The sequence below is a fragment of the Zingiber officinale genome, chromosome 1A (assembly GCF_018446385.1).
Source record: "Zingiber officinale cultivar Zhangliang chromosome 1A, Zo_v1.1, whole genome shotgun sequence".
Classification (NCBI taxonomy): Eukaryota; Viridiplantae; Streptophyta; class Magnoliopsida; order Zingiberales; family Zingiberaceae; genus Zingiber; species Zingiber officinale.
Window position 1 is genome coordinate 153,895,157 of NC_055987.1, and position 23,340 is coordinate 153,918,496.

Consider the following 23,340-nt stretch of genomic DNA (forward strand, 5'->3'; position numbering starts at 1 on the left):
CATATCATCGATATAGACAAGTAGATACATAGTGATACCTCTAGAGCGGAAAATAAATAATGGATTATCAGCAAGAGAGGTCGTGAAGCCAACAATGATTAAAAAATGATGAAGCATAGTGTACCAAGCGTGTGGCGCTTGCTTAAGACCATAAATTGTTTTATTTAACTTGCAGATATAAGATAAAAAATCAAAGTCAACACACCCAGACGACTGAGTCATATAAACACAGTCATCCAATTGACCCTAAAGAAATAATTTATTCACATTCATCTGACGAAGAGACCATCCTTTAGAAACAACACGAGACAAGAGAAGGTGAACAATAGTGGGCTTTGCTACAGGACTGAAAGTGTCAGTATAGTCAAGACCTGGGTGCTGATGAAATCCATTAGCAACTATATGAGACTTGTAGCGGTCAACAAAGTCATCAGACTTTCGCTTAAGTCGAAACACCCACTTGCAACCAACAACATTCTGAGAGGTATCAAACGGGACAAGATCCCAAGTGCCATTAAGGAGGAGAGCATTGACTCCTTAGACATAGCTACACGCGAGTAGGGATCCTTCATAGCCACAATATGTATTGTAGGTTTAAACGGAGTAGTGTCAGTGATAGCGGTGAGACCAAACTGAGGATGAGGCATGAAGACATTGTTTTTGGAACGGGTCACTATAGGATGGGTGTTGGTGCTAGAAGCATGCTAAAGTGGAGGAGCAGGTGAGGGTGGAGCTACTGCTGCGACTAGCACGACAGGAGGAGGCTTGGCAGGGAGAAGTTCAGCAGGTGGAGGCTCGACAGGGACTGGTTGGTGAACAACTAGTGGTATGAGATATGAGTTAAAAGAGTAAATATGTGAAGAATCAATAGCATCTGAATCCTCCATAGGCATACTAGACAATGCTCTAGGAAAGGGTCCAGCACTAGAACCATCACTGATAAAAGGAAACTCAGATGACAAAAATAATATGACGAGAGACAAAATTTTCCAGAAGAGGACTCATAGCACAGATAGACACTGTGCGTAAGAGAGTCACCAAGGAAGACACAGGATGAAGATCGCTGTGCAAGTTTATGAGAAACATAGAGACAAAGCCATGGATAGCAGAGACAACCCAAAATATGAAGTTTGGAGAGATTTGACAGGGAGGCAAAGAGACACTCAAAGGAAAATTTGTATGAAAGATTGTGTTTGGATAGTCGATTAATAAGATAGGTGACAGTGGCAAAGGCAAAGGGCCAGAACTGAGTAGGAATAGACGCCTGATGAAGAAGCACAAGACTAGTTTCGATAATACGACGGCGACAGTGTTTAGAGAAACTATTATATTTTCAGGAGTATGAGGAGTGGTCAGGTGAGAGATTCCATGTAAACTAAGAAATTCTTTGAGTGCAAGAAACTCTCCACCATTGTCAGTATATAAGATGAAGATAGGATGATTAAACTGTTTCTCGACAAGAGACTTAAAGCATTGAAATACAGAAAGGACATCCAATTTGCATATTAAGGGATATTACCAAATATATTTACTATGATGATCAACAAATATAACATAATATTTATATCCATCACATTAAAGAACCGGAGAATTCCAAACATCAGAAAATATTAGATCAAGGGAAAATTGCGAAGAGAGTGATGAGTCATGAAAATGTAATTTATGACTTTTATTCCATGAACAAGAATTACAAGAAAAATGATGAACTAAAGAAGCAGAGCAAGACAACAACTTAGACACGACTAACTGACATAAGATTCAAGTAGACGGGTGGCCCAGATGATTATGCCAGGCAGGGAGAGAAACAACAAAAGAAGAAAGCACTAGCGGTATAGAAGAAATGGACGCAGACCAAGAGTAGACATCGCCTTTAAGTAGACCTTGATGGAGAATAATCCTCATGCGAAGATCCTTGACCTAAAAAGCAGAGGAAGATAAAATAGCAATAACATCATTAGTTTTATAAAGTTGGGAGACGGACAAAAAGTTCTTATTAATGTTAGGATCAAAAGATGTCAGATATCTCAACAATAGTATGATATTGTCTACTTTGGGGCTAAGTCCTCATGGTTTTATTTTTGAGCTCTATCTAAAATGCCTCATACCAATCAAGATATCTTTTCCTTATAAATTCATGATCTTTCCCGTGTGTTTTCAATGTGGGACTTTGTTTGCAACTTTACAACCCAACAATTAATTGATGGAACACAAAGGGCATTAGGAAACTTCAAAAAAGAAGGGGTAAAGGGTGGTAAGAGACAACCTATGTGAGTAATGGGAAGTCCAGCGCCATCACCGACAACCATCACCGACAATAACAAGAACCAATATATGGAGCATGCAGAGTGAGATTGGAGAGGTTAGATGTCACATGATAGGCGGTGCCAGAATCAATGATCCAATCAGACGAAGAGGGTGATGTCATAGTGTGGGCAACAACCGACGAAGCAGACAGTCCATAGACAGCACGAGACGAGCTAGTGGGAGGCATAGGAGTAGGAGCAAGCTGATACAAAAAATCAGGGCAGTGCTGAGAATAATGACCTTGACGACTGCACAACTGACAACGTCCAAGATACAAACGTGAGACACGTTTGCCCTGTGCTGGAGAGTGCGGCTACTGCCGTGGCTAGGAGGACCATGGACTAATGGGTCGAGCATCGTCGGGTGGATAAACTGCGACAGGTAGATAAGGGAGTCAACGTGAGAAGGCAACAAATCGAAAAACAAAGTGGGTAATTGCTGGAAGAATGATTTGTGTATCCCTATGAGCTACAAGATTAGCTTCATAATTGAGGAGCTTCTCATGTAGTTCCTCAAACGAGATTGTAGTGTCCTGAGCTTGAATGGCATGTGCAAGTTCCTTATAGTCATCATCAAGACCATGAAGGACTTTGATGGTGAGGTCTTCAATGTCAAGAGGAGCATTCATGATCGCCATTTTTTTAGATTTGGATTTGATAAACTGATAAATTCAGTGATAGATTGAGAACCTTTGACTGGATTGTGAAATTGTATTTTGAGTTGTGTAATGTGACCACGGGAGGGTGTGTCATAAGTGAGAGCAAGAGTGTTCCAGGCATCACGAGATGTGCGAGCAGCAGCAATAAACAAAATTAAGGATGGAGAAAGAGATCCAATAATAACATTCCGTATGAGTTGATCTTGGCAGATCCAGGCATGATATGTAAGATTAGGAGTCGAAGCATCGTCAACAGTATGTAGTTTGTCCATACAAGGATGAGAACCATCAACAAAGCCAAGCAGATCATGACTAGTGAAGAGGGTCGTGAATTGTAGACGCTATGAGAGATAGTTGGAGGAAGTTCGCTTCAAGGGCGCATGAGCAGCAACATTGAAGGAGATCGGGGCGGTCGTAGGTGCAGCCATAGGAGCGACTATTTGAGAGAGAGGGTAGGCGGCGGCAACGAGACCACAACAACGATGACGGCGACAGCGACGACGATGGCGGCGACAGTGACGATGACGACGGCGATAGTGACGATGACGGCAACGACAACGATAGCGACGACGACGGCTAGGCGTGGCTAGAGTTAGGGTTTGTGGCATAGGCCTAAGGCTCTAATACCATGTAAAAGATATTAAAAGAATATATTTTCTATATTCAAGAATAATGATATAAACTATATTTATATGCCTCATAAAGAGATAAAGATAAAGAGGAAACATATACAAAAGATTTATGTACCATATATCCCAAGATATCCTAATACAAATATCAATTTGACATACTTTATTGAGGGCAATGATTTTTTAATATGAATATGTTCGAAAAATTTAATTCATGTTCAAAAAATTATTGTTCTCACTATAGTGTGTCAAATTGATGTTTGAAGGACATGGATATAATCAAGAGAATTAGACGAACACATAAACTTGATTCCATGCCATTTTGACCTCTTTAAGCCCATAAGTAAGTTTTGATTGATTTTGAACAAAATCAGTAGATGGACCTATAAAGTTCAGAATTATATAAAATCGGGTTCTATGTATTTTTTACAATATAGAAATTAATTCAGCATACTGTTCATCCGCACTGTAGGATCAATCGATTCAGATTAAATTATTACTTTTTAAATAGATTGATTTTTTTTAAAAGATCGATTTGAGTTTAAAAAAAATCATTGCTCTCAATATATTATGTCAAATTGATATTTGAGGACATGAATATAATCAGGAGAACTAAACAAATACATATAATTTGATTTCAAGTCATTCTCGGCTCTTTAGATATATCAGTCGATTATGGTTGAAATCGATTGATAGATCTAAAGAATTCGGAATGATATGAAAACAAGTCTAATACGTTCATATAATTCTTCAGATTATATTCATACCTTCGTACATTAATTTAACATAATATATTAAGAATAATAAATTTTTAATTAACAAAATCGATCTATTTTTTTAAAAAAAAATAATCTAAAGAAATTTGGTCCGTTAGATTACCAGAATATAACTAGGAAATTTACCTACCACATTAAGATGTCTTTTTTAGATGGAATACAAAAAAACTACAGAAAAGGCCTGAACTGGGAACTATTTCAGGGATACCATATTTGAGTACTTTGGGGGTTTAAAATGACCGATGGTATGGGTGCAAGGCAGTTGATAGTTGATCCCTTGAACACTTCTGGATTAACTAGAGAAGAACAGCGACGTAATGGTTTAACATTGACTATTGAATTGAAAACACAAATGTCGTGTGCAAGTTCCCCAGCAATGCCAAAGGATTGTACAAACATCAAAAGAATGGCTGTACAAAACAAAGAAGGGACAATGACACAAATTTATCAAATGTACACAACTCACAAGGTCTGCAACTTCTCTTCCTCATCCATGGAATATACTGGCACAATCGCAGGTTCACTCAGCAATGGCTCATCAAGGTGGACCCTTGCATACTGGCTCACCATCCCACCTTTCTCATTCCAGAACATTTCTTTCCTATCTTCTTCGGCCTTCTCAACCTTCTCCCTAGTCATCATGCTAACATCTTCAGCTGCCTTCATTACTTTGCCAAGTGCAGAGGAGAACCAGGATGCACCATTTGAGACATAGGGGTTGCTCAAAATAGCTGATCCAGCATTCGTGGCCGTTTGCTCAGCAGTAGCAAGGGCTGACCTTGTGATCCCCAATACCTGGAATCGCTCATCCACCTCCCTGACCTTGCCACTGACCATGGCCATACCCGTGCTTAGCTTCTCACTCAGACCAATCCTCTTGTCCAGAGATGCGACAGTAGCAGAGGCAGTCGACAGAAGCTGGTGCTGCTCATCAAAGGATTTGGCTTTCTGGAGTGCATCCTTGCTCAGAACAAAACCCTTGGCCAACATGCTACTTACCACATCTTCTGCCTTCTGCACGGCCACACTCGTAGCTGAAGGATTTCCATCCTTACAGGCATAAAAGGCAGGCGATTAGAAAAACGACAAAGAACAAAGAGTAACAAAGACACCAAGCTTACTAGTGAATGCCTGAAAGCTTCAGGGGGCAACTTGTAATTTGGAGCCGGTGTAACTGCAACAGCACGATCAACAATGGTTGCTCCCTGTAGTTATAGAGCAGAAAATAGATTTACTATCTTGTTGTTTCAATTGGGAAAAGAAACACATAAAGCATCCTTTTAAGATATTGGAGAAACAAGCAGGAGTTATATCGAGAGTTTAATTCACCGTAAGAAGAACTGCAGTTTCTGCTCCCTGTGACTCTTTGAAAGTGACGTATGCACATTGAGTATTTTCTGATTCGCTGCAAAAAGAAATCTCTCATTTCGCCACATCGTTCACAGATACCAAAAAAGTTCTAACAACGGATATAAAAATTACCTTTGCAATTCGACATAATCAATATCCCCAGAGAAGGAAAAGAATTCTTGTACATCCCTTTGAGATGCTAACAAAGAAATGTTGTTTATTTTCACTGTCTTTGCTTGCGGAGAAGGTGAAAAGAAGAGTTCAATGTTCAGTTTTAAACAGAAAAAGCCTTATCAATTCCATAGCTTAATAAATATATAATCAAATTTAACAAGAAGACAACATCACATGAAAGAAAGAAACTAATGAGTTTGAACTATAAATAAGTTTTCTAAAACCCACCACTTGGAAGAAAAAGAAGATAGTAACCAATTAATACTAATCATTCTGAAAAAAAAAATTAATCATTCTGCATCACTAACTGTAACCTGCAATTCAAAGTCTATACTACCAATATATTAACAGAATTCGATAAGAGATACAAGAGCATGAAACAGAATCCACAAAACAATTTATAATCAATAAGACATCCACAAGACCAAATGTCTGTGAAGATGATGGCACACTTATGCAACCATGTAGCTTTCTCTTCTTAGTAATTACGTATGAGCATCTAGCACTTTCTAGAATCAACCAACAGGTATTAAAAATCTACCGTCTTCTCAAGTTTCTCAAATAGAATGTCCTCTCCCAGATATGTAATATAAAGTTCCTCTTCAATGCCAGAATGAGAAGTAACAATCACTCTCTGTAAACTAGGGTGGAATTATATTTTGTATATTAGCATGCCAAACTTAATAAGTTGCTGCTGTGTGACTTTGTTGTCACAAATATGAATTTAAGTCGTGAAAATAGTCTCTTGCAATGCAAGATAAGACTATGTACAATAAACCCGACCCTTTCTCGGAACCCCACATTGGCTTAAGTTTTGGCAGTTTCATACACAGGCTGACCTAAACTTAATAAGCAACTACCAGAAAAGAATTTGAGTAATTGGGAGCCAAACGAGTAGCAGAAGCGTACAAACTTCAACTTCTGCCTCAGATTTGGCAAAGCATAAACATCAGACTAAATTAAAGGGAGCTCAATGAGAGCAAATGATCGACTAGTTCATCGATGAACCACATTACGCCATTACAGGTACAGCAAGAAACACAGCAAGAAACGAACCCTGGGATCTACAAAAATCATATCTACATTCACGCAATTTCAACATCATGAACCAAGACACATTACTCCATTACAGGTACAGAAAGAAACGAACCCTGGGATCTAGAAAAATCATGTCTACATTCACGCAATTTCAACATCATGAACCAAGATCAATTTTTTCAATCCAACCGGATAAAAGCACACCGAATCAGTGGAAAGGAATCGTAGCGTGTCCGAAAGAAGTCGCAAGCGAAACTTCAGCCATAGATTCGCACTGTCAAAGTTAAAATCTTTGACAAAATTCAGACATGAACAATCCGGACTTGAGATCCAAGACAAGAAACATCTGATTATTTTCACCAGGAACAACTAAACGAAGAAAGCAAGAAGGGAAAAAGAGAGATCCAGATTCCGGAACTAGAGGAAGAATCAATAAAGGAGAAAGAATGTAGGAGCAGTGGATCCGGCGATACTCACCGACATTTTGCAGGATCTGGAGCTCGAAATCGTCGGCGGAAAGGAAGGGGCGGAGAGAGATTTGAGTCGTCGTGACGCTATTAAACTAGGAGTGGACTAGAATTGGTTTAAGGGAGGGCTATCCACACTCCATGATTACTAAACACACTCAATTTTCTAAATACAATCATTAAAAAAAATATTTTATCATAATTCTTTCTAAATAGACCCAATAAAATTCCTATATTATCCTTTCTAAAAACCCTAAAAATTAGACAAAACCTTAGCATCATCTTCCTACATGTGATTTTTGTTGTCACTCCTATCTGTGCCATTTTCACCATCGCCTTCGTCATTTTTGTCGTCTCTCCCTCTCATCTCTCCACTTGGACAACTCGATTTCCAGCGGAATCAAACACTATTAGTGCTCATTCATATCATTATATTGTTTTTGTTAGATTTTGTATTTAGGTTTCAAGTATTCATGAAAATCTCTCGAATTTCAGTCGTGCGTCGTTCTTCCTTGGTTTGTCGCTTGTTCATCTACAATCTGCCGAACGCACCAGGATCTGTTCAGCCATGGCCTACCGAATGCAACACAATGTGTTTGATCAATGAACGTTGAACGAACCACTAAACGTTCGACCTCCAGCAGTTGAACACCGACAGATTTGTTCGGTTGTGTGTTGTCGAACACATTATGTTTTGTTCCATTTTGAGTGGCCAAACATCTCTGTTTCTTTTCAATACATGTTGGTTGTATATCTAATTCACTTGTTTCTTATGTGCAGTAAAAATGTTGAAAACACTTTCAGGGAGGAATAGACCAACGACTTTTGACAGAAAGCGTCGATAAGAGAAACTTGCACAAGAGATACAATCATTACAAGAAGAGGTACAATAATCACAAGTACCCCAAGAAGAGGTATCACAACAAGATGTGCATGAAGAGGTACCACTACAAGTACCACTACAAGAAGATGTGCATGAAGAGGTACATTCACAAGAAAATTTTCCTTCAAAAATGAATGAGGGTGAAGGAGAGCACAATCTCGTTGGAGGGAACAATGAAGATGATGAAATATTACGCGAACCATTTCCAGGTGGTCCACATGATCCATCACTATTGTGGGGTTTTAAAATGCATGTATAATGATCTTGGATACATTTTGATGTGATTTTGCATGTATAACTATTTTGGATATATTTTTGGAGTAGTTTGATATGAAATATGTTTGTTGGAAAGAATTATTATTTAGAGTTTGTAAATATGAATATGTTTGTCGGACGAGATTGATTGGTAAGTTTGTCAACGATTGATGAGCTTAAAGCTAAGCCTCGTGACCAAAAGAATGTATCAATCGATTGACTAATCAATTGAAAAACGATCAATCAATTGATTAGTCAATCGATTGAAAAGCATACTCGCACGAATAGAGTACTCTCGAATCAATCAGTTAATCGATAAGATTCTCAATTGATCAGCTGATCGATTGAGAAGTATACTAGTGTGAACAGAGCGCTTTTAAATCGATCAGTTGATCGATTAGATTCCCAATTGATCAGTCGATCGAGTGAGAAGCATACTCGCGCGAACGGAGAGCCCTCTTTTTGTCTTTTTTTTTTCCCTTTTTTTCTTTTTTGTCTATTTGTGTTGGGCTTGATATGGAGGTTTTGAAAAAAATAAATCACTCTTTGTTTTTCCTTTTTTTCTATTGTTGGGCTTGATATCTCCTCAAATCAAGCCCACATTGGGCATGATATAGAGACATCAAACCCACATTGGGCCTGATATGAAGAGATATCTGTTGGGACTCTTGGCGGCCGACTAGAGGGGGGTGAATAGTCCCTGCAAGAATTAAGCAAGCATAACCTTTCTCAGACAAATAACTTGATTAAAAGAACACTTGCATATAAGAAATACAAAAATGACTGAAAGACAGAGGCACACTGGTTTACTTGGTTATAACCGGGGAGGTTGTTAATCCAAGGTAGTGAAGTCGCACTAATTTCTCCTTCAGGCGGAGAAGCCTCTTTACAGCAATGAAAGTACAGAAAAGATGAAGCTAAACAGAAATGAAAGTGTCAACAAGTGTTGTTTGAATATTTCTTGTTGTAGTTAGCTTTTGGGAGCAGGGGCTACTTATATAGCCTTGCTCGGAGCACCTGGAAGGTTCCAAGCGCCTGGAATGAGATAGAAATCTATCCCCAATGCAACATCCCAGTTGTTGTGGATAAAATTCGGGTTCCGGATGCTCGGAATGGTTCCGGGGGCCCGGAGTCCGGGCGCCCTGACTATTTAGGCGCCTCAGATTGGTTCGAGCACCCCGGGGGCCAAAAATCAGCCCTTTGCTGATTTTTGTTCCCGACCTGCTTCTTCAGTTTCGCTCACATCTGTCCGGGTCTTCAACTCCAGCTCCATTCGATTGGATGATTTCGACCATTTGGAATAGGACTCTACTCACTTGGGAATTAGGCTTTTATGGTCCGTCGTGTTTTTGATTTGTTACACCAATAAAGTTTTAGAAGATATTAGATCACGTGTTTCATGGGAATTGGATTTTCATGGTCGATCGTATTTTTGATTTGTTTAAAAATAAAGTTTTGGAAGATATTAGATTATTAGGGTTTAGATAAAGAGAAAAAAAAAGCAAAAAAGAAGGGTGGAGGAAGGAGAAAGAGAGGAGAGAGATATAAAATTTAGAAAAAGGTGTTTTAGACTTTTTTTTTATCTAAGGATATTTTTGAAAAAAAAAATTAAAATATATTTAGTGGCCTAATGGCGTGTGGATAGCCGCTCCATTTAAAATATATTTAAATGAGAGATTTAGGTTTACTGTAGGAATAATTAGGGCGAAGATTTGCTCCACCGAAAACGTGGCAAGAAACCATCACTTCGGAAGCTGCTTTCAGATTCGCGCACACGGATTGACCGTTTACGCGTTAAGCCATCGTGCTTTTATCTAGTTTACTGGGATTTTTTTTTTTCATCCCTTTAAAATTTACTCTTTTTTTTTTCAAACGTCCATTTTAGAATTTTAAAATATCTTCAAAAAGTTTTAAAATTTTATTCGTTCTCTCATTAATCATTAGTATCATTAATTCAATTAATTGATAGTGATGGACATGTGATGTGTCTCATAATGTAAATTTTGTCTTATGTAAAGTAATAATATCAGCAGTCCAAAAATTTTATAGGGTAAAAATATCCTTTATTTTTATTATCATTAAAGGTGTTGCATTTTGAAAAAAAAATCAAGCCTTATTTTTTTTAAAAAATAAAATTATTTTAATACTAGTGTAATAAGTATAATAATAGTTATTATAATATAAAGTAAAATTACTACAGATACATTTCGTTAAAATTAATAGACATGAAAAATTATTCATAATTAATTTAAATAGCTTTAAAAATTATAAATTAAATAAGAATATTAAAATAATCATAAATCAAATAATTGACTCAAGAAACAAACAATTTAGATTTTAATATGCATAATACATTTTATCTAGGTCAATAAACATATTAAATATGTCAAAGAAAAATTATTTTGAATTTCATAAAATCTTCATATAATATAATATATTCAAAATTATATATGGCAAAATAAATTAAAACATATAAATATATAATTTATAGCTGACGTATTGCAACATACAATAATTAAATAAATAATGTAATTTTAGAGAGGAACGGAAATTCCTTCATAAATTAATTGTAATTTCTTTTTTCTTTTGAACAATTATTTCATTACGTACAACAACACAAGCAATTTGACACCAAGTTATCTTTTTTACATTTACAAAGCTTATCAATGATGCAAGTTGCCACAATAAGTTGGCCATGTCTTGACTTAAGAACAAGACTACAAGAGAACAAAGCCGCTATTAAGTATCACTTCCGGCATTAATAGTCGGAAAGAGCATAGCCTGAGCCATGGTCACGCAGGTCCCAGAGACATTCATATCAACAGCATGATCGACAGAATTTGATAACAGCAAGGTTATCAATCAGTATGGATCATTTCACCAATGAACCTTGAAATATCAAGTCCTACACAACATTGTTACGAAGACAAAGAATAACATGCAACATTCAAATTGCCCATCGACTTTGCACGCAATACATACAATCCTAGCTCACAGTTGGGCCGAAGTGAATTGCTCCCAGTTCCAAAAAAGTATCCTGCGAGCAATGACAAAGGAAACTGTTGTATGAACTGCACGCCACTCGAGTAAGTACCTTTGTTAGATAGAGTTGCATTCTATTGGTTCTACATCTTGCATGCAAGATTGTGGATGAGATATAATCAAGGAGTGCAAGATGATTCTTCTTGTATGGTTGAGCTTTGGTCCATTGATAAAGTAGTGACTTTGTGATCATCATCCATCTTCTCATTAAAATTCTCTCTAAGGAACTCCACTGCCATAAAAGTGAAGGCAGAGGCAGGGAAATACCACATTATTCTGGGTATGCTACCTTTAAACATACCACCAAGGCCTTCAGCTACCCATATTCTTTTTAAAGCATCCGACCATCCGTTGTACCTGAGAAGTGCCATATTATGTGAAGAAGAACCTCATGAAAAGCTAATTTAATTAAAGAAATTTTAATTTCCAAAAAATATTCTCCTTTATAATTAGCTATTGAAGCACAGATATGAAATTGTAGTTCAACGTCTTGATGCTCAGAAGAAAATAAATACTTGAGAAATTAAAAACAGCAATAATTGTTTGATGTAGTCAGTGTTTCCTTCAAATGTTACAGATTGAAGAAGTGGCACAAGGGCAAATGTAAAGGTTTCAAGAAATAGGTTGCATGGAGTTGAAAGATATTTATACTGGTGCACAAATCAGCTATTATCGCTTTTTTTTATGCAACGACATTTATTACCAGAATAAAAAAAAATCAACAATGCTCATGAGAAAAGAAAAACTGACAAGGATTGGAATGAATTTCTTGAGATTGCCATCAACATATAAACTGTGAGTGTATGTTTAGCTGATAAAGTTATACTGTTAGTTACCTCAAGGTCTTAGTATTAGAAAGTCATACTGTTAGTTACCTGCAGGTCTTAGTGTTAGCTAAGACAGCAAACTATTGGCCAAAGGTCTTAGTAATAGCTAGCTAATGTGACCTAAAGAGTAACAAACCAAGTATTCCACCTTATGGCTGATCCTTGTACTTGCAATCTTGTCTTGATCACATCTAAAGGAGTTGTAAGGTATGCACTAAATCCTGCAAAAAAAATAAATTACATATGGAACTTCACACAAGCTCACAGAAATGTGCACATTTTAGGGAAAATAGGGTTTTCTTAGTAAGGTGTTTCATTGAATTATACACAATAAATAAAAATAGCTTACCACCAGCTAATCCACCTAAAACTAGACCTTCAAAAGAACTGCCAAGATGAAGGTTGCTATTGGAAAGAAACCTCTGCTTTCCATACTCTGTCATGTCTTTCAAAGCTTCATAAAACATTACCTGCAGGTGGCAAAATGAATATGCTCAGTAGACCCAGAAATTGTCATCATGAATGAAAAAGAAGAATGCAAGTTTTACTATATGCTTGAACTAATATCCACATACCAGAAGGTTAAAACTTCTAAACTAAAATTTAGAAAGAGGGCTTTAATGAAGATATCATCAATAGTATAAACATGATAGGTGGTAAAAGGAGAGGCACTTCTTAAGTATTACATGATACTCTTGTGCCTGTTAACACCATAGAGTCTAAATTGTCAGGTACATGTTGATCCGTCTTTGCACACATGAAAGTAACTCAAAAACTTCGTGTTCTTTAGTATAAGACCTTGTGTAGCAAAATGAGGGAAGATCTAGACAAGAGAATAATAAAAGCAGGGTTAAGAAGAGAGGAGGTAGAAAAAGAACTGATTGGCAGTGAACAACACTGCTTGGGTTTGAATACTAGGGTGTTATAGAGAAGGGAAGAAAGCAAGAACATCACAAGGGAAAGCCAAATATGGAATATTGTTGAAATTAATTGGTTAACATATATGGCCACGTAGCAAAGCCAAATGGTAGCATAAGGCAAATATCTGAACTTTCCAACTCATTTGATTACAATAATAGATCATAATTTGTCCAACTATGCTGCAGCTTATTAGGATTTCAAAGTTTGATAATACAAAAATGTTCTTGAGAGAAATAGTTATAGATTTGAAAAAAAACAATTAACATAAGATCTCAAATTCTAGAACCAAGCATAGCTTTGTGTAGTTCACACAAAAGAAACTCTAAACAAGAATTTACATTGAAATTCTATAACGTTGTTATTATAGCATAGCTTAGATGCTATAATTGGCATTGCCTACGTCTAATTGGAAACTGTTTGGAAAAATATGCTTAAAAATGCTTCATTCTAGAAAAAAAAATAGAAATTACAACCTTTGTAAATGTTATATGATAAATGGGTAACGGAATAACCTCATACCTGGATGATTGGATTCAGGTTTACAATAAATGGGGCAAATACAGAAAAAAAAAATATTAAGAGAAAAAATTGGAATTTGAGGGAAAGATAGGTCAGAAGTGAAGCCACAAGGTGGGTCCCACGCAACAATTAAAGTATCACTAAGTACAAAAATCTGACAACCAATTGTTAGATCATATATCTCATGTCTCTAAAAGGGCAGTCCGTGCACGAAACTCCCGCCAATGCGGGATTCGGGGAAGGGTCTATTGTACGAGGCCTTGCCTTGCTTTGCAAGAGGTGGTTTTGAAGACTCGAACTCATGAACTCTAAGTCACATGGCAACAACTTTACAATTGCGCCAAGATTCCTTTTTATAATAGGGCAGCTCGGTGGACGAAGCTCTCGCCAATACAGGGTTCTGAGGAAGGGTCTATTATACACGATCTGTTTTCGAGACTTGAACCCGTCACCTCCAAATCACACGACAACAACTTTACCATTGTTCCAAGGCTCCTCTTCATAATAAATATCTCTAGCAAGAACAAATAATAAGAATCAAGATGACAAAGGAAGAGAAAGATCCAAAGACAGGGCAGATACAAACATAATTATTCATTGGACAAGAGCATCGTATAGAAGAAAAGCTGAAAAAAAAACAAAAAGTCTATTCCAACCAAAGTATGTCAAGAGAAATAAAGACATATGCTAAAACCAAATAAATACATTGAAGAACCAAACCAAAAGCAAAAACATGGCAATCATGTCACCTACCATTAGACCAGCAAAAGGCACATCCCTTGCAAGTGTAGACCAATACCTATAGAAACAATGAGAAGGGCATAAAAAAGGAATTCAGTGTAAAACATGTGACCAAAAAAGTGTGGCTTAACATGATAAATAGGTGCACGCAAAAATATAAATAATAATAAAGATGAAGAATGAATATAATTTAAATCCAAAGAATCTACTCAAAAGACAAATAAATAATTTTGGCTAAACTACATAAGCATGGCCAATATGTGTATTACTACACACATGTATAAACACACGCACAAAAAAAACAAAAATTATCTATGGAAATGGGATCGGCATTGAAATGAAAACTAAAAAGTAAACATCATACCCTGCATATAAACCTTTTAGTCCATGTTGCTTCCAAATTGAATGGCCTGCTTGAAACATTCCAGTATAATAACCATACATTCTCTCCCCTGATTTGTGTTGGATGTTTTCTTTAGTTATAGATAATGCCCAAGATTTGCTGGTACCTTGTACCTGCATGCGCTGTTTTATGACCTCACATGGTACATAAACAAAAGAACCAAGTGTGTCTCCTGGAATAGAAAGGAATGATCATGAAGTTGTATTCCAAAGTAATTATCCATGTCTACATGCGACTATGTTGCTAGGTAAAATAATAAAATACTCTTCAAACTTATTGAAAGTCAATTGTGAATACATAGCTAGTTATGGGAAACCACAATAAATCATCCAAAAGTTTTTCTTTCTTGAAAATTCAATGTTATTGAGTCACTTGGTGAGCACGAAGTACACCAATGTAACAACTAAACTTCAGGTATTTCTCAAAAATGGATATTTTCTGCTAGTTGTTAATTAATCACACTATTCAGATTGCCGGAAGCAAATATCCTGATGTCAATATTGATGCATCCCTAGTAGCAGAATTACACAAACTGAGAATGAGCTGAACTGACATAAACAGTAATTAACAAAGAGACAATTGAATTATAAAACAAGCAATTCTAACCATGAACAGAAACACCAAGGAGAAGCAAACATACATGCCAGATATTCCATACAGTTTCACTAGCTTTTAAAATATCCAAATTAATTTTAGCAATTTCAAGTTTCACTGAATCCCATTTGATATAATTTTGCAGAAATTAATATTCTCTGTAATGAAAACGATATAAAAATGAGAAACATAATACAGGTATTTTCTTTTTCTATCGAGATATCATCTATGTACTAGGTATTATAAAACCAATAATAAAAGGAAATGTAAATGCAGAAACAATTCTTAATATTGCTCGTTTTGAATGAAATGTCAACATTACTTACCAATTGCCCCAGCAATGAAGTGAGACCAATGAGTGCTAAGTCTGGGATTTACTTCTTCCAAACAATTTTTTGTAGATTCTATCACACCAAAGTAAGTGGCACCGGTTGCTAATGATCCACTTACACCTGGAGTGACCCCTCTATAAAACCCTGGGGAAAGGTGAGTATATATTTTATGCAGGCATATATTAATCAATCTGCAAGATAGTTTTTGCCTTGTAAAGAATTTTTTCCCCCGTTCTAGGAAAAAGAGAATCTGCAAAGTGAAAAGAGAAATATGGACATATTTTCCACCACCTTTTGCTTCTTCTCTAAAAAAAGTATTTTATACAAAGAAGACCAAAATTCCATAAAGATAAAAAACACAAATCATCAGAAAGCATGTATTTTCTTTGTTGGAAAATTTTAAGCAAACACAATTTCACAAATTGAAAAACTAAGAAAAAATTTCAAAACAAATGCATCCTGAGATTTTCTCAGCACACAATTCCACACATGTCAATTTGATTCTTTGCAAGACGGAAACTAAATCATAAAAAATGTCTGACTTGTTGTGCACACTCATCTAGTATTTCAACACATATTTCAGAAGAATCTGTCAAACACACATCCTGTGAAGAGCTTAAATATTGCATCTCTTTAAGTTAAAAAATGATGCGAGAAATATATAGTTCGTCAACTGTCTTCCGTATATTATGTGAAGATTGAAGAAAACAAAGGGCTGAAGAAAGGTGCAACTTCAATGCTCTATAGGCTATTTCATTGAGGGTATCATAAATATCCAACTTGTATGGACACACAAGTAAACTTATCCAAGTATCTATATCTTAGATAAGCTATGGTTTAACTTGACAAACCAAAGAACTATATGTAATTGGGATCATTGACTGCAAAAGAGAATCTTATGATAATAACAAAAAGAAAATCAATTTCATAGTGATGAAAAGTATGCAAGAATTATATACCTCTTAGTCCATCGGACACCCACACAGTTCTGGCCATCTGCGTGATATTCTTCTGGGACTGATTAGATTAAACAATAAAAATCAGGAACAAGGCATATTCTACAAGAAAATCCGTTGTGAAGCTCACCTACAAACATCTACATATCCATACCTGATTGCCAGAAATAACGGCCTGGCTCTGGATTCTTGTTTTCAGGGTGTCGATTGGGTGCATCATACCCTCACCAAATCCACCGGCCAATGCTCCCCACAAGAACTCCCTCCACACTAAATCACAAACAGCAATGACTATAACCATACAAGTCAAAGCAATTCATCTTGCAGGAACTCTAAAATAATAACAATCCAGGCTGAATGCGAAGTGGGAAAGTTCGAAACCCGATCACGTTAAGTGTGAAGTAAGAAATTACACCAAAGTATCCAAGAACCCTGGAAACATGATGAGATAGTCACTCGGTATTGGATGAGAGCGCGTACCAAAGAAGTCGCTGAGTGGCGGCCGTGTGGGGGAGCAGGTCGCCGGATTTCCGATCACATTTGGGTAGGAGGACGATAGAGCCATAGCATCGCCTGCTATTTCGCGGACGACGTTAACTTTCTTCCGCCTTCTGCTCGAGTGTGCACGAGTTGCTGCCGCCTGTTCGTTAGGGTTTCTGCGGTTTTGCTCCGAGTCTCCGACGCCGATGACTAATGAGTTCTGTAGCCGCGATTTTTTAATTTCCTTTCTTCTTTTTATTTTTAAAACAACCGCCTTCGTAAAATACGTGGGCTATGAATTTCTACGATGATTTGTTTCACTTGATTAATTTTATAATAAATATTAGTCTCTATTAAAATTTAAATTATTATTATTATTTTAAGATGGAAGGTAATAATTATACTAATTGTCATAATTTACTTAAATCAATTATTAGATGAGCACGGGGCTACCTAAATTTTTTTAAATATTTAAATCACATATTTTTATTTTTTAAATCACTAAATTACATATGGATTTCTTTTTAAAAAAAATTCATTCCTTTCCTTATGCATAATCTAAATGAAATCGATCTTAAAATTGCAACCATGTTGATTTCATGGCCACTCTACTAATAGCATCTCCCTTGGAACCTATAAAAATTATATGGAATTTCTTAATTTATCTTTTTCGTGTTGACCGTGAGATCTATTGACATTAGGAGTAAACCTTTTACCTTTCACAAAAAGTTAGAACCAAGTAAAACAATATGAGTCGGAAATTGTAATAACCAGTTTAGAAAAATATTTATTTTCTTTAATGTCTTTTCTTTTCTTTTTACTCGATTTTTAAAAACTACTAACATTAGATGATGACACGGTGACAGCCAAATCTTATTTTATTGATGGGGTATGGATATTTTATGTCACATTACCTAATTAGAATATTTATTGATCATCTAAGTATATACTTGTACCATTTTAAATGTCTCTCGGAGTTTTTCCTCAATAGATGCAGCTCTGACTTTCTCTCTAATGTTCACGTTTCTTATTCTGTTCATTTTGTCCACATATCCACCTTAACATTTTCATCTCTACAACTCTATCTTTTACTCATGTGCTCATGTCATATTCCAAGATTCAGCTCCATATAACATAACATGTCTAATTACGATTTTATAAATTTTCTTTTAAATTTTAAAAGTATTTTATGATCATAAAAAACACTCGACATTTTCATTCATTTTAATTATGATATTTGTATTTTATATAAGACATCATTCTCAATCCCTCGATCATTTTGAAAAAACAATTTTAAATATCTAAATATTTCTATTTCAAGTAATTCGTCATCTCATATCTTAATAATTATCTTATTATATCTAATATTAATAGACTTAAATTTTATATATTATATAAATTAATTAATTTCTAATATTTTCCATTTAAATTCAAATTTAACATTTATTTTTTTTTATATAATTCATCTATAAAATAATATCATCGGCCAATAATGACCCACTGAAACACGAACAATCCGTCAGTCCGTAACCAACGTTTCAATATTATTTTGACACTAAAGAAAATTAATCTGCCGTCGCTAAAAATCTATCCATGAATATTTGATTAATTGTAAAAATATCTTACCGTTGTACGGGCATAATTCCGGGAGCACTTCGGAAGATTCGTTGGAATTAACGCCAGAGTGTCTTAACAAAGGGTAAAATTAAAAGGAGTAAATCGTGAAAGGATTTTTTTTTTTTTAAACAAGTCAAAGACGTCACGTCATATTATTTGTTATAAAATATATGATTTAGGGTCCCGTTAAAAAATTAATTATTGAACTTTAAAATTTTACGTGGCATTTAGTTTATAATTTGTTTTTTATTTTATTTTTTTATAAAATAAAAAATATTTCTGTTTGATAATTTTTATATGTATTTTCTAGAAAAGAAGATATAAACAAACTAAAGAATATCTAAAAAATTATTTTATAAGAAAAAATTATATTTTTAAAAAATAAAATAGAAAATAAACACTCTTTTAAATTCTAAATAATATAAATTTTTTTTTATCAATTAAATTATTTGAAATTGATTAAAATTATTTTAGAATAATTATAGTAGTCGACTAATTATTATTATTATAACGGTAAATCTCAATAATCAAAATTTAGTCAATCAAAATTTAAAATCTGAATATAAATTATTTCATTATTATATGTATGTATGTCAACTAAAAAATAAATATAAAAAATTTATTCTGAGTCATTATTATAATACTACCATAACAATTAATTGTTGCTGTTTTAATAGTGCTGAGAGTAAGGAAAATTTTAAATTATTTATTTTTTATTTTTAAAATTTATACTTTTTAAATTTTTTTATTTTTTTAAATTATTTATTTTAAAAAAATTAAAATTTTAAATTTTAAATTTTTTTAAACATTTTTTTATTTTTTAATATTTTTTTTATATTTTTTCTCTTTTTTTCATATTTTTTTTATCGAAGGGTATTTTTAGTAAAAAAATTCGTTAACCCCGGAATCATGAAAAACCTTAGGGTGTGTTTAGTTTGCACCGTTTTTATTTTCATTTTCTGGAAAACGCGTGTGATCCTGTCCGAACCAGAAGTCAACAGACGCTAGGCACGTGGCGCTCCAAGGCTCGCTGATGTAGATCTCCAACTAGTGTCGAGATGCTCCGGCTATCCTGCACAGAAGTCGAGCCGGGAAGGGGATTCCCAGCGACGACCCTCCGACGCTCAAGTCAGGTAAATCACGATAAACAAGGTGGCTCCAGAAGTCTCAGAGTACGTACCCGCATCCCCCTGCCGGTGAAACCTGAGGTTCTTTATATAGAGCGGTGTCAAGTTTGGGCACGCGTACCGAAGTACATAAGTGTCCTCTGTCCTTTCCTAGGTATGCGGCTGTCAGAAAGCTTACCTGACCCCTATCGCTACAGTCAGAGCATGCCCTCGATGGGACAGCGGAATCCCGAAGTGCATAAGTGTCCTCTGTCCTTTCCTAGGTACGCGTACCTGACCCATATCGCTACAGTCAAAGCATGCCCTCGATGGGACAGCAGAATCCCCTGTCACAAGATTTGGAGCATGGCACACACGTGAAACCTACAGGTTGTCAAAGAAAGAAATCCTCTGGCCTTTTCCTTTGCTCCAAACTTGTAGTCCGAGCGGACGGATACCTAAACATCCGACCGGACATCCGCAATGGTTTACTTGTGCTTTGTGGAGACTAACAGGGGTGCTTTATGACTGCGGTCGGTCAAAAGGTCAGCTCGGTCCATGACCTTTTTAACTGAGCGTCGGAACCCTGATTTGACAGGGTGCCTCCCAACTATAAGTGCGAGCCGGCCAGACCGGTACTCGATTCCATCGACCGACCGACAGTCCAATCGGACCGACCGTCCTTGACCGTCCGTCCGACCACACTCTCCGGGTGGCCCTTTGACTTCCACTGGCGTTGACTTTGCAAGAAGGGGGGGCCCACTCTTACTACCGGATCACTTGCCTTCCCTTCAAGTCTAGTCGAAGGAGGCGCATAGTCCGACTGACTGGACTGTGAGTCTAGCCGAACGGCTCCTCCATGCTAATACTCTCCGCCCGGTCAGCGGCAGAGATATCCTTGAATGAATCAATGATGGCTTTCGCCGGATCTCCTTGCGTTCTGCGCCAATCTTCGACATCAATGTCGATCATACCTTCATTAAATGCTCCGAATGATTGACTGCCACGTGGAGCAATGCCATCAGAGTACGGAGGCGGTTGCATGATATTTTGATGTGACCGAAGCAATTCGAAATAAACGGCTAGATGTATGCATTGATTCCCGTGACCTGGATCCGACGGTGGAGGCCGCCCGGCCCTCACCCTATAAATTCTTCATTTCCTCCTCACCTTCACACGCCTCCGTCACCTCTATTGTTGCTTTCTGCGCTCTGGAGCTCCGGCGATCTCGCTTCTGCCCTTTGACGCTATCCGGCGCCTTTCTTCGATCCCTCTTCCCCCAGTAAGGTTTTAGATCTCTCCTTTTTCCTTTCCGATATCTAATTCGCACTTCTGCTCTAGTTTTTGAAACTCCATTTCCTCGTCTTTGAAACTTCCTTTTTGATTTCTTCTGTCCCGATCATGGCCAGTTCTTCTCATCCCGAAGAACAATCTTTAGGCCCATGGTATACTACCATGCGATCTCGTTTCGAACAACGAGATTTTGATATTTTGGCTGACAATTTCGAAATCCCCGAGGATTTCGAAGTTCGCCTAGCTGGTCCCGCCGCTCGGCCACACAGACCGCCGCGCGGCGGTTTCTGTGTCTTTCGCGACCAATTTACTGTCGGTCTGCGGTTCCCCGTGCATCCTTTTATAGCAGACGTCTGTAATTATTTTGGCGTGCCGCTCGGAAGTTTAGTACCAAATACCTTCCGTCTCCTCTGCGGTGTTGTCATTTTGTTTAAGATTCACAACATTCCCCTCCGACCGGAGGTCTTCTTTTATTTCTATTACCCTAAGCAAGCCGAGCCGGGCACCTTTATGTTCCAAGCTCGGCCCGGTCTGGTCTTCTTCAATAAACTACCCACTTCCAATAAACATTGGAAGGACTATTATTTCTACATCCGCATGCCCAGTCAGCCAAACTTTCCGACACAGTGGCAGGTCAGTCTACCTCCTACTCCCGAGTTGAAGAAATTCAAGACCCGACCGGATTATCTTCACGCCGCAAATGTACTAGCCGGTATACGGCTTGACATCAACAAGCTTCTTCACGAGGGAGTGATGTACATTTTTGGGCTGAGTCCTATACGGACCCCACTTCCGACCTTCGGTAAGAACTTTGCTTTGGCACTTGCTTTAATTGCTAAGCGATTTCTTTTCTCTTCCTGCAGTGACATCGTCATGGACTCGTGATGGCCGTTCTAAAGAGAAAGGCGGAGGCCGTACCAAAGAAATGAAGGTATTCACCGGTTCTCACGAAGGAGAAAGCGGCACCAGTGAATCGGCCGAGCCTCTCAGCAGGTGGACAGTGAGCTACCCTCCAGAACCAACGGCCCCCGAGGAAGGGTCCGTTCGGGAGGAGGATCAGCCACCGCAAAAGAGACACCGAGTGGAGACCCCGCTACGCTCGGCTACCTCCGCGGTCCAACCCTCCGACCGGGCCGCCTCACTGCGAAAGGCAAGGCGCCTGTGCTCGAGACCATTTCGTCCGACCGGACGCCTTCTGACTGGGACGAGCTGACTGCTCCGGTCGAGGCCACTCCGGTCGACACTCTCCCCCCTGCTCGCCGTTCAGTCCAACGTTCGACCATCCATTCGCGATCTTCTGCGCCAGCTTCTGATCCCGGTCGGGCGATCCCTGGTCATGGCCGCACAGTACGGGCTACTCTTCATCTCCCTACTGAAGAGTTGCTGCCAGAAGCTGACCGGACAACCGTGCCCGAGCACACTATCACTTTGAAAGGGCCCCTCGCCGAGATGTGGGCCGACGCTCGGGCGCGCGTAGCACTGATCCCTCTCCAGAACTTAGCCAACAGCCACATGCAAGCGGCTACGGGGGTAAGTTCTTCGTTGTTTTTTGTTTTTTGTTTTGCCTAAAATATTTCCGCTCGGCTTCTAACAACTGCGCCTTCTCGTTTCAGAGGTGGGTGGAAGAGATAGCAGTTTCCAACCGCCTGGCTATGGCGGACGAGGAGATAAGGCAACTGCGGGCGGCAGGTGGTCCGAGCGGCTCCCAAGGACCTTCCTACTCCGAGCTGCAAAAAGAGCTGAAGAAAGCTCAAACTCTGCTGGCTGCTGAGCAGAAGAAAACAGCTGACCAGGCCCACGCCCTAGCCGAGTCCGAGCGACAGGTCAAGTCGCTTGACACAAAGATAACTCTTGCCACCACTCGGAAGAACACAGCCATCTCCGATCTGGAGAAGAAAAACGTGGAGGCCCGGGGCCTGGAGTCGAAGATAAAAGAGCTGACGGAGCAGCTCGATCGGGAGAAGGCAGGCCGCTT

At 37.8% G+C, this 23,340-nt stretch overlaps 2 protein-coding genes across 2 annotated transcripts; both read right to left on the reverse strand.

The window, feature by feature from the left end:
• Positions 1 to 4,682: 4,682 nt before the first annotated feature.
• LOC122038064 (binding partner of ACD11 1-like) lies at positions 4,683 to 7,517 on the reverse strand. Its single transcript, XM_042597634.1, has 5 exons — positions 7,407 to 7,517; positions 5,850 to 5,947; positions 5,697 to 5,772; positions 5,489 to 5,572; positions 4,683 to 5,417 (listed from the first exon to the last, which is right to left on the reverse strand). Exons 1-5 carry the CDS (start codon positions 7,410 to 7,412, stop codon positions 4,830 to 4,832), a joined length of 852 nt encoding a protein of 283 aa, XP_042453568.1. The 5' UTR covers positions 7,413 to 7,517; the 3' UTR covers positions 4,683 to 4,829.
• A 3,872-nt stretch (positions 7,518 to 11,389) lies between these two features.
• Positions 11,390 to 17,598, reverse strand: LOC122038065 (S-adenosylmethionine mitochondrial carrier protein-like). Its single transcript, XM_042597635.1, has 9 exons — positions 17,350 to 17,598; positions 17,024 to 17,139; positions 16,873 to 16,930; positions 15,908 to 16,057; positions 14,949 to 15,159; positions 14,597 to 14,642; positions 12,753 to 12,873; positions 12,552 to 12,624; positions 11,390 to 11,933 (listed from the first exon to the last, which is right to left on the reverse strand). The coding sequence occupies exons 1-9, from the start codon at positions 17,432 to 17,434 to the stop codon at positions 11,696 to 11,698; spliced, it is 1,098 nt and encodes a 365-aa protein (XP_042453569.1). The 5' UTR covers positions 17,435 to 17,598; the 3' UTR covers positions 11,390 to 11,695.
• Between the last annotated feature and the right edge of the window lie 5,742 nt (positions 17,599 to 23,340).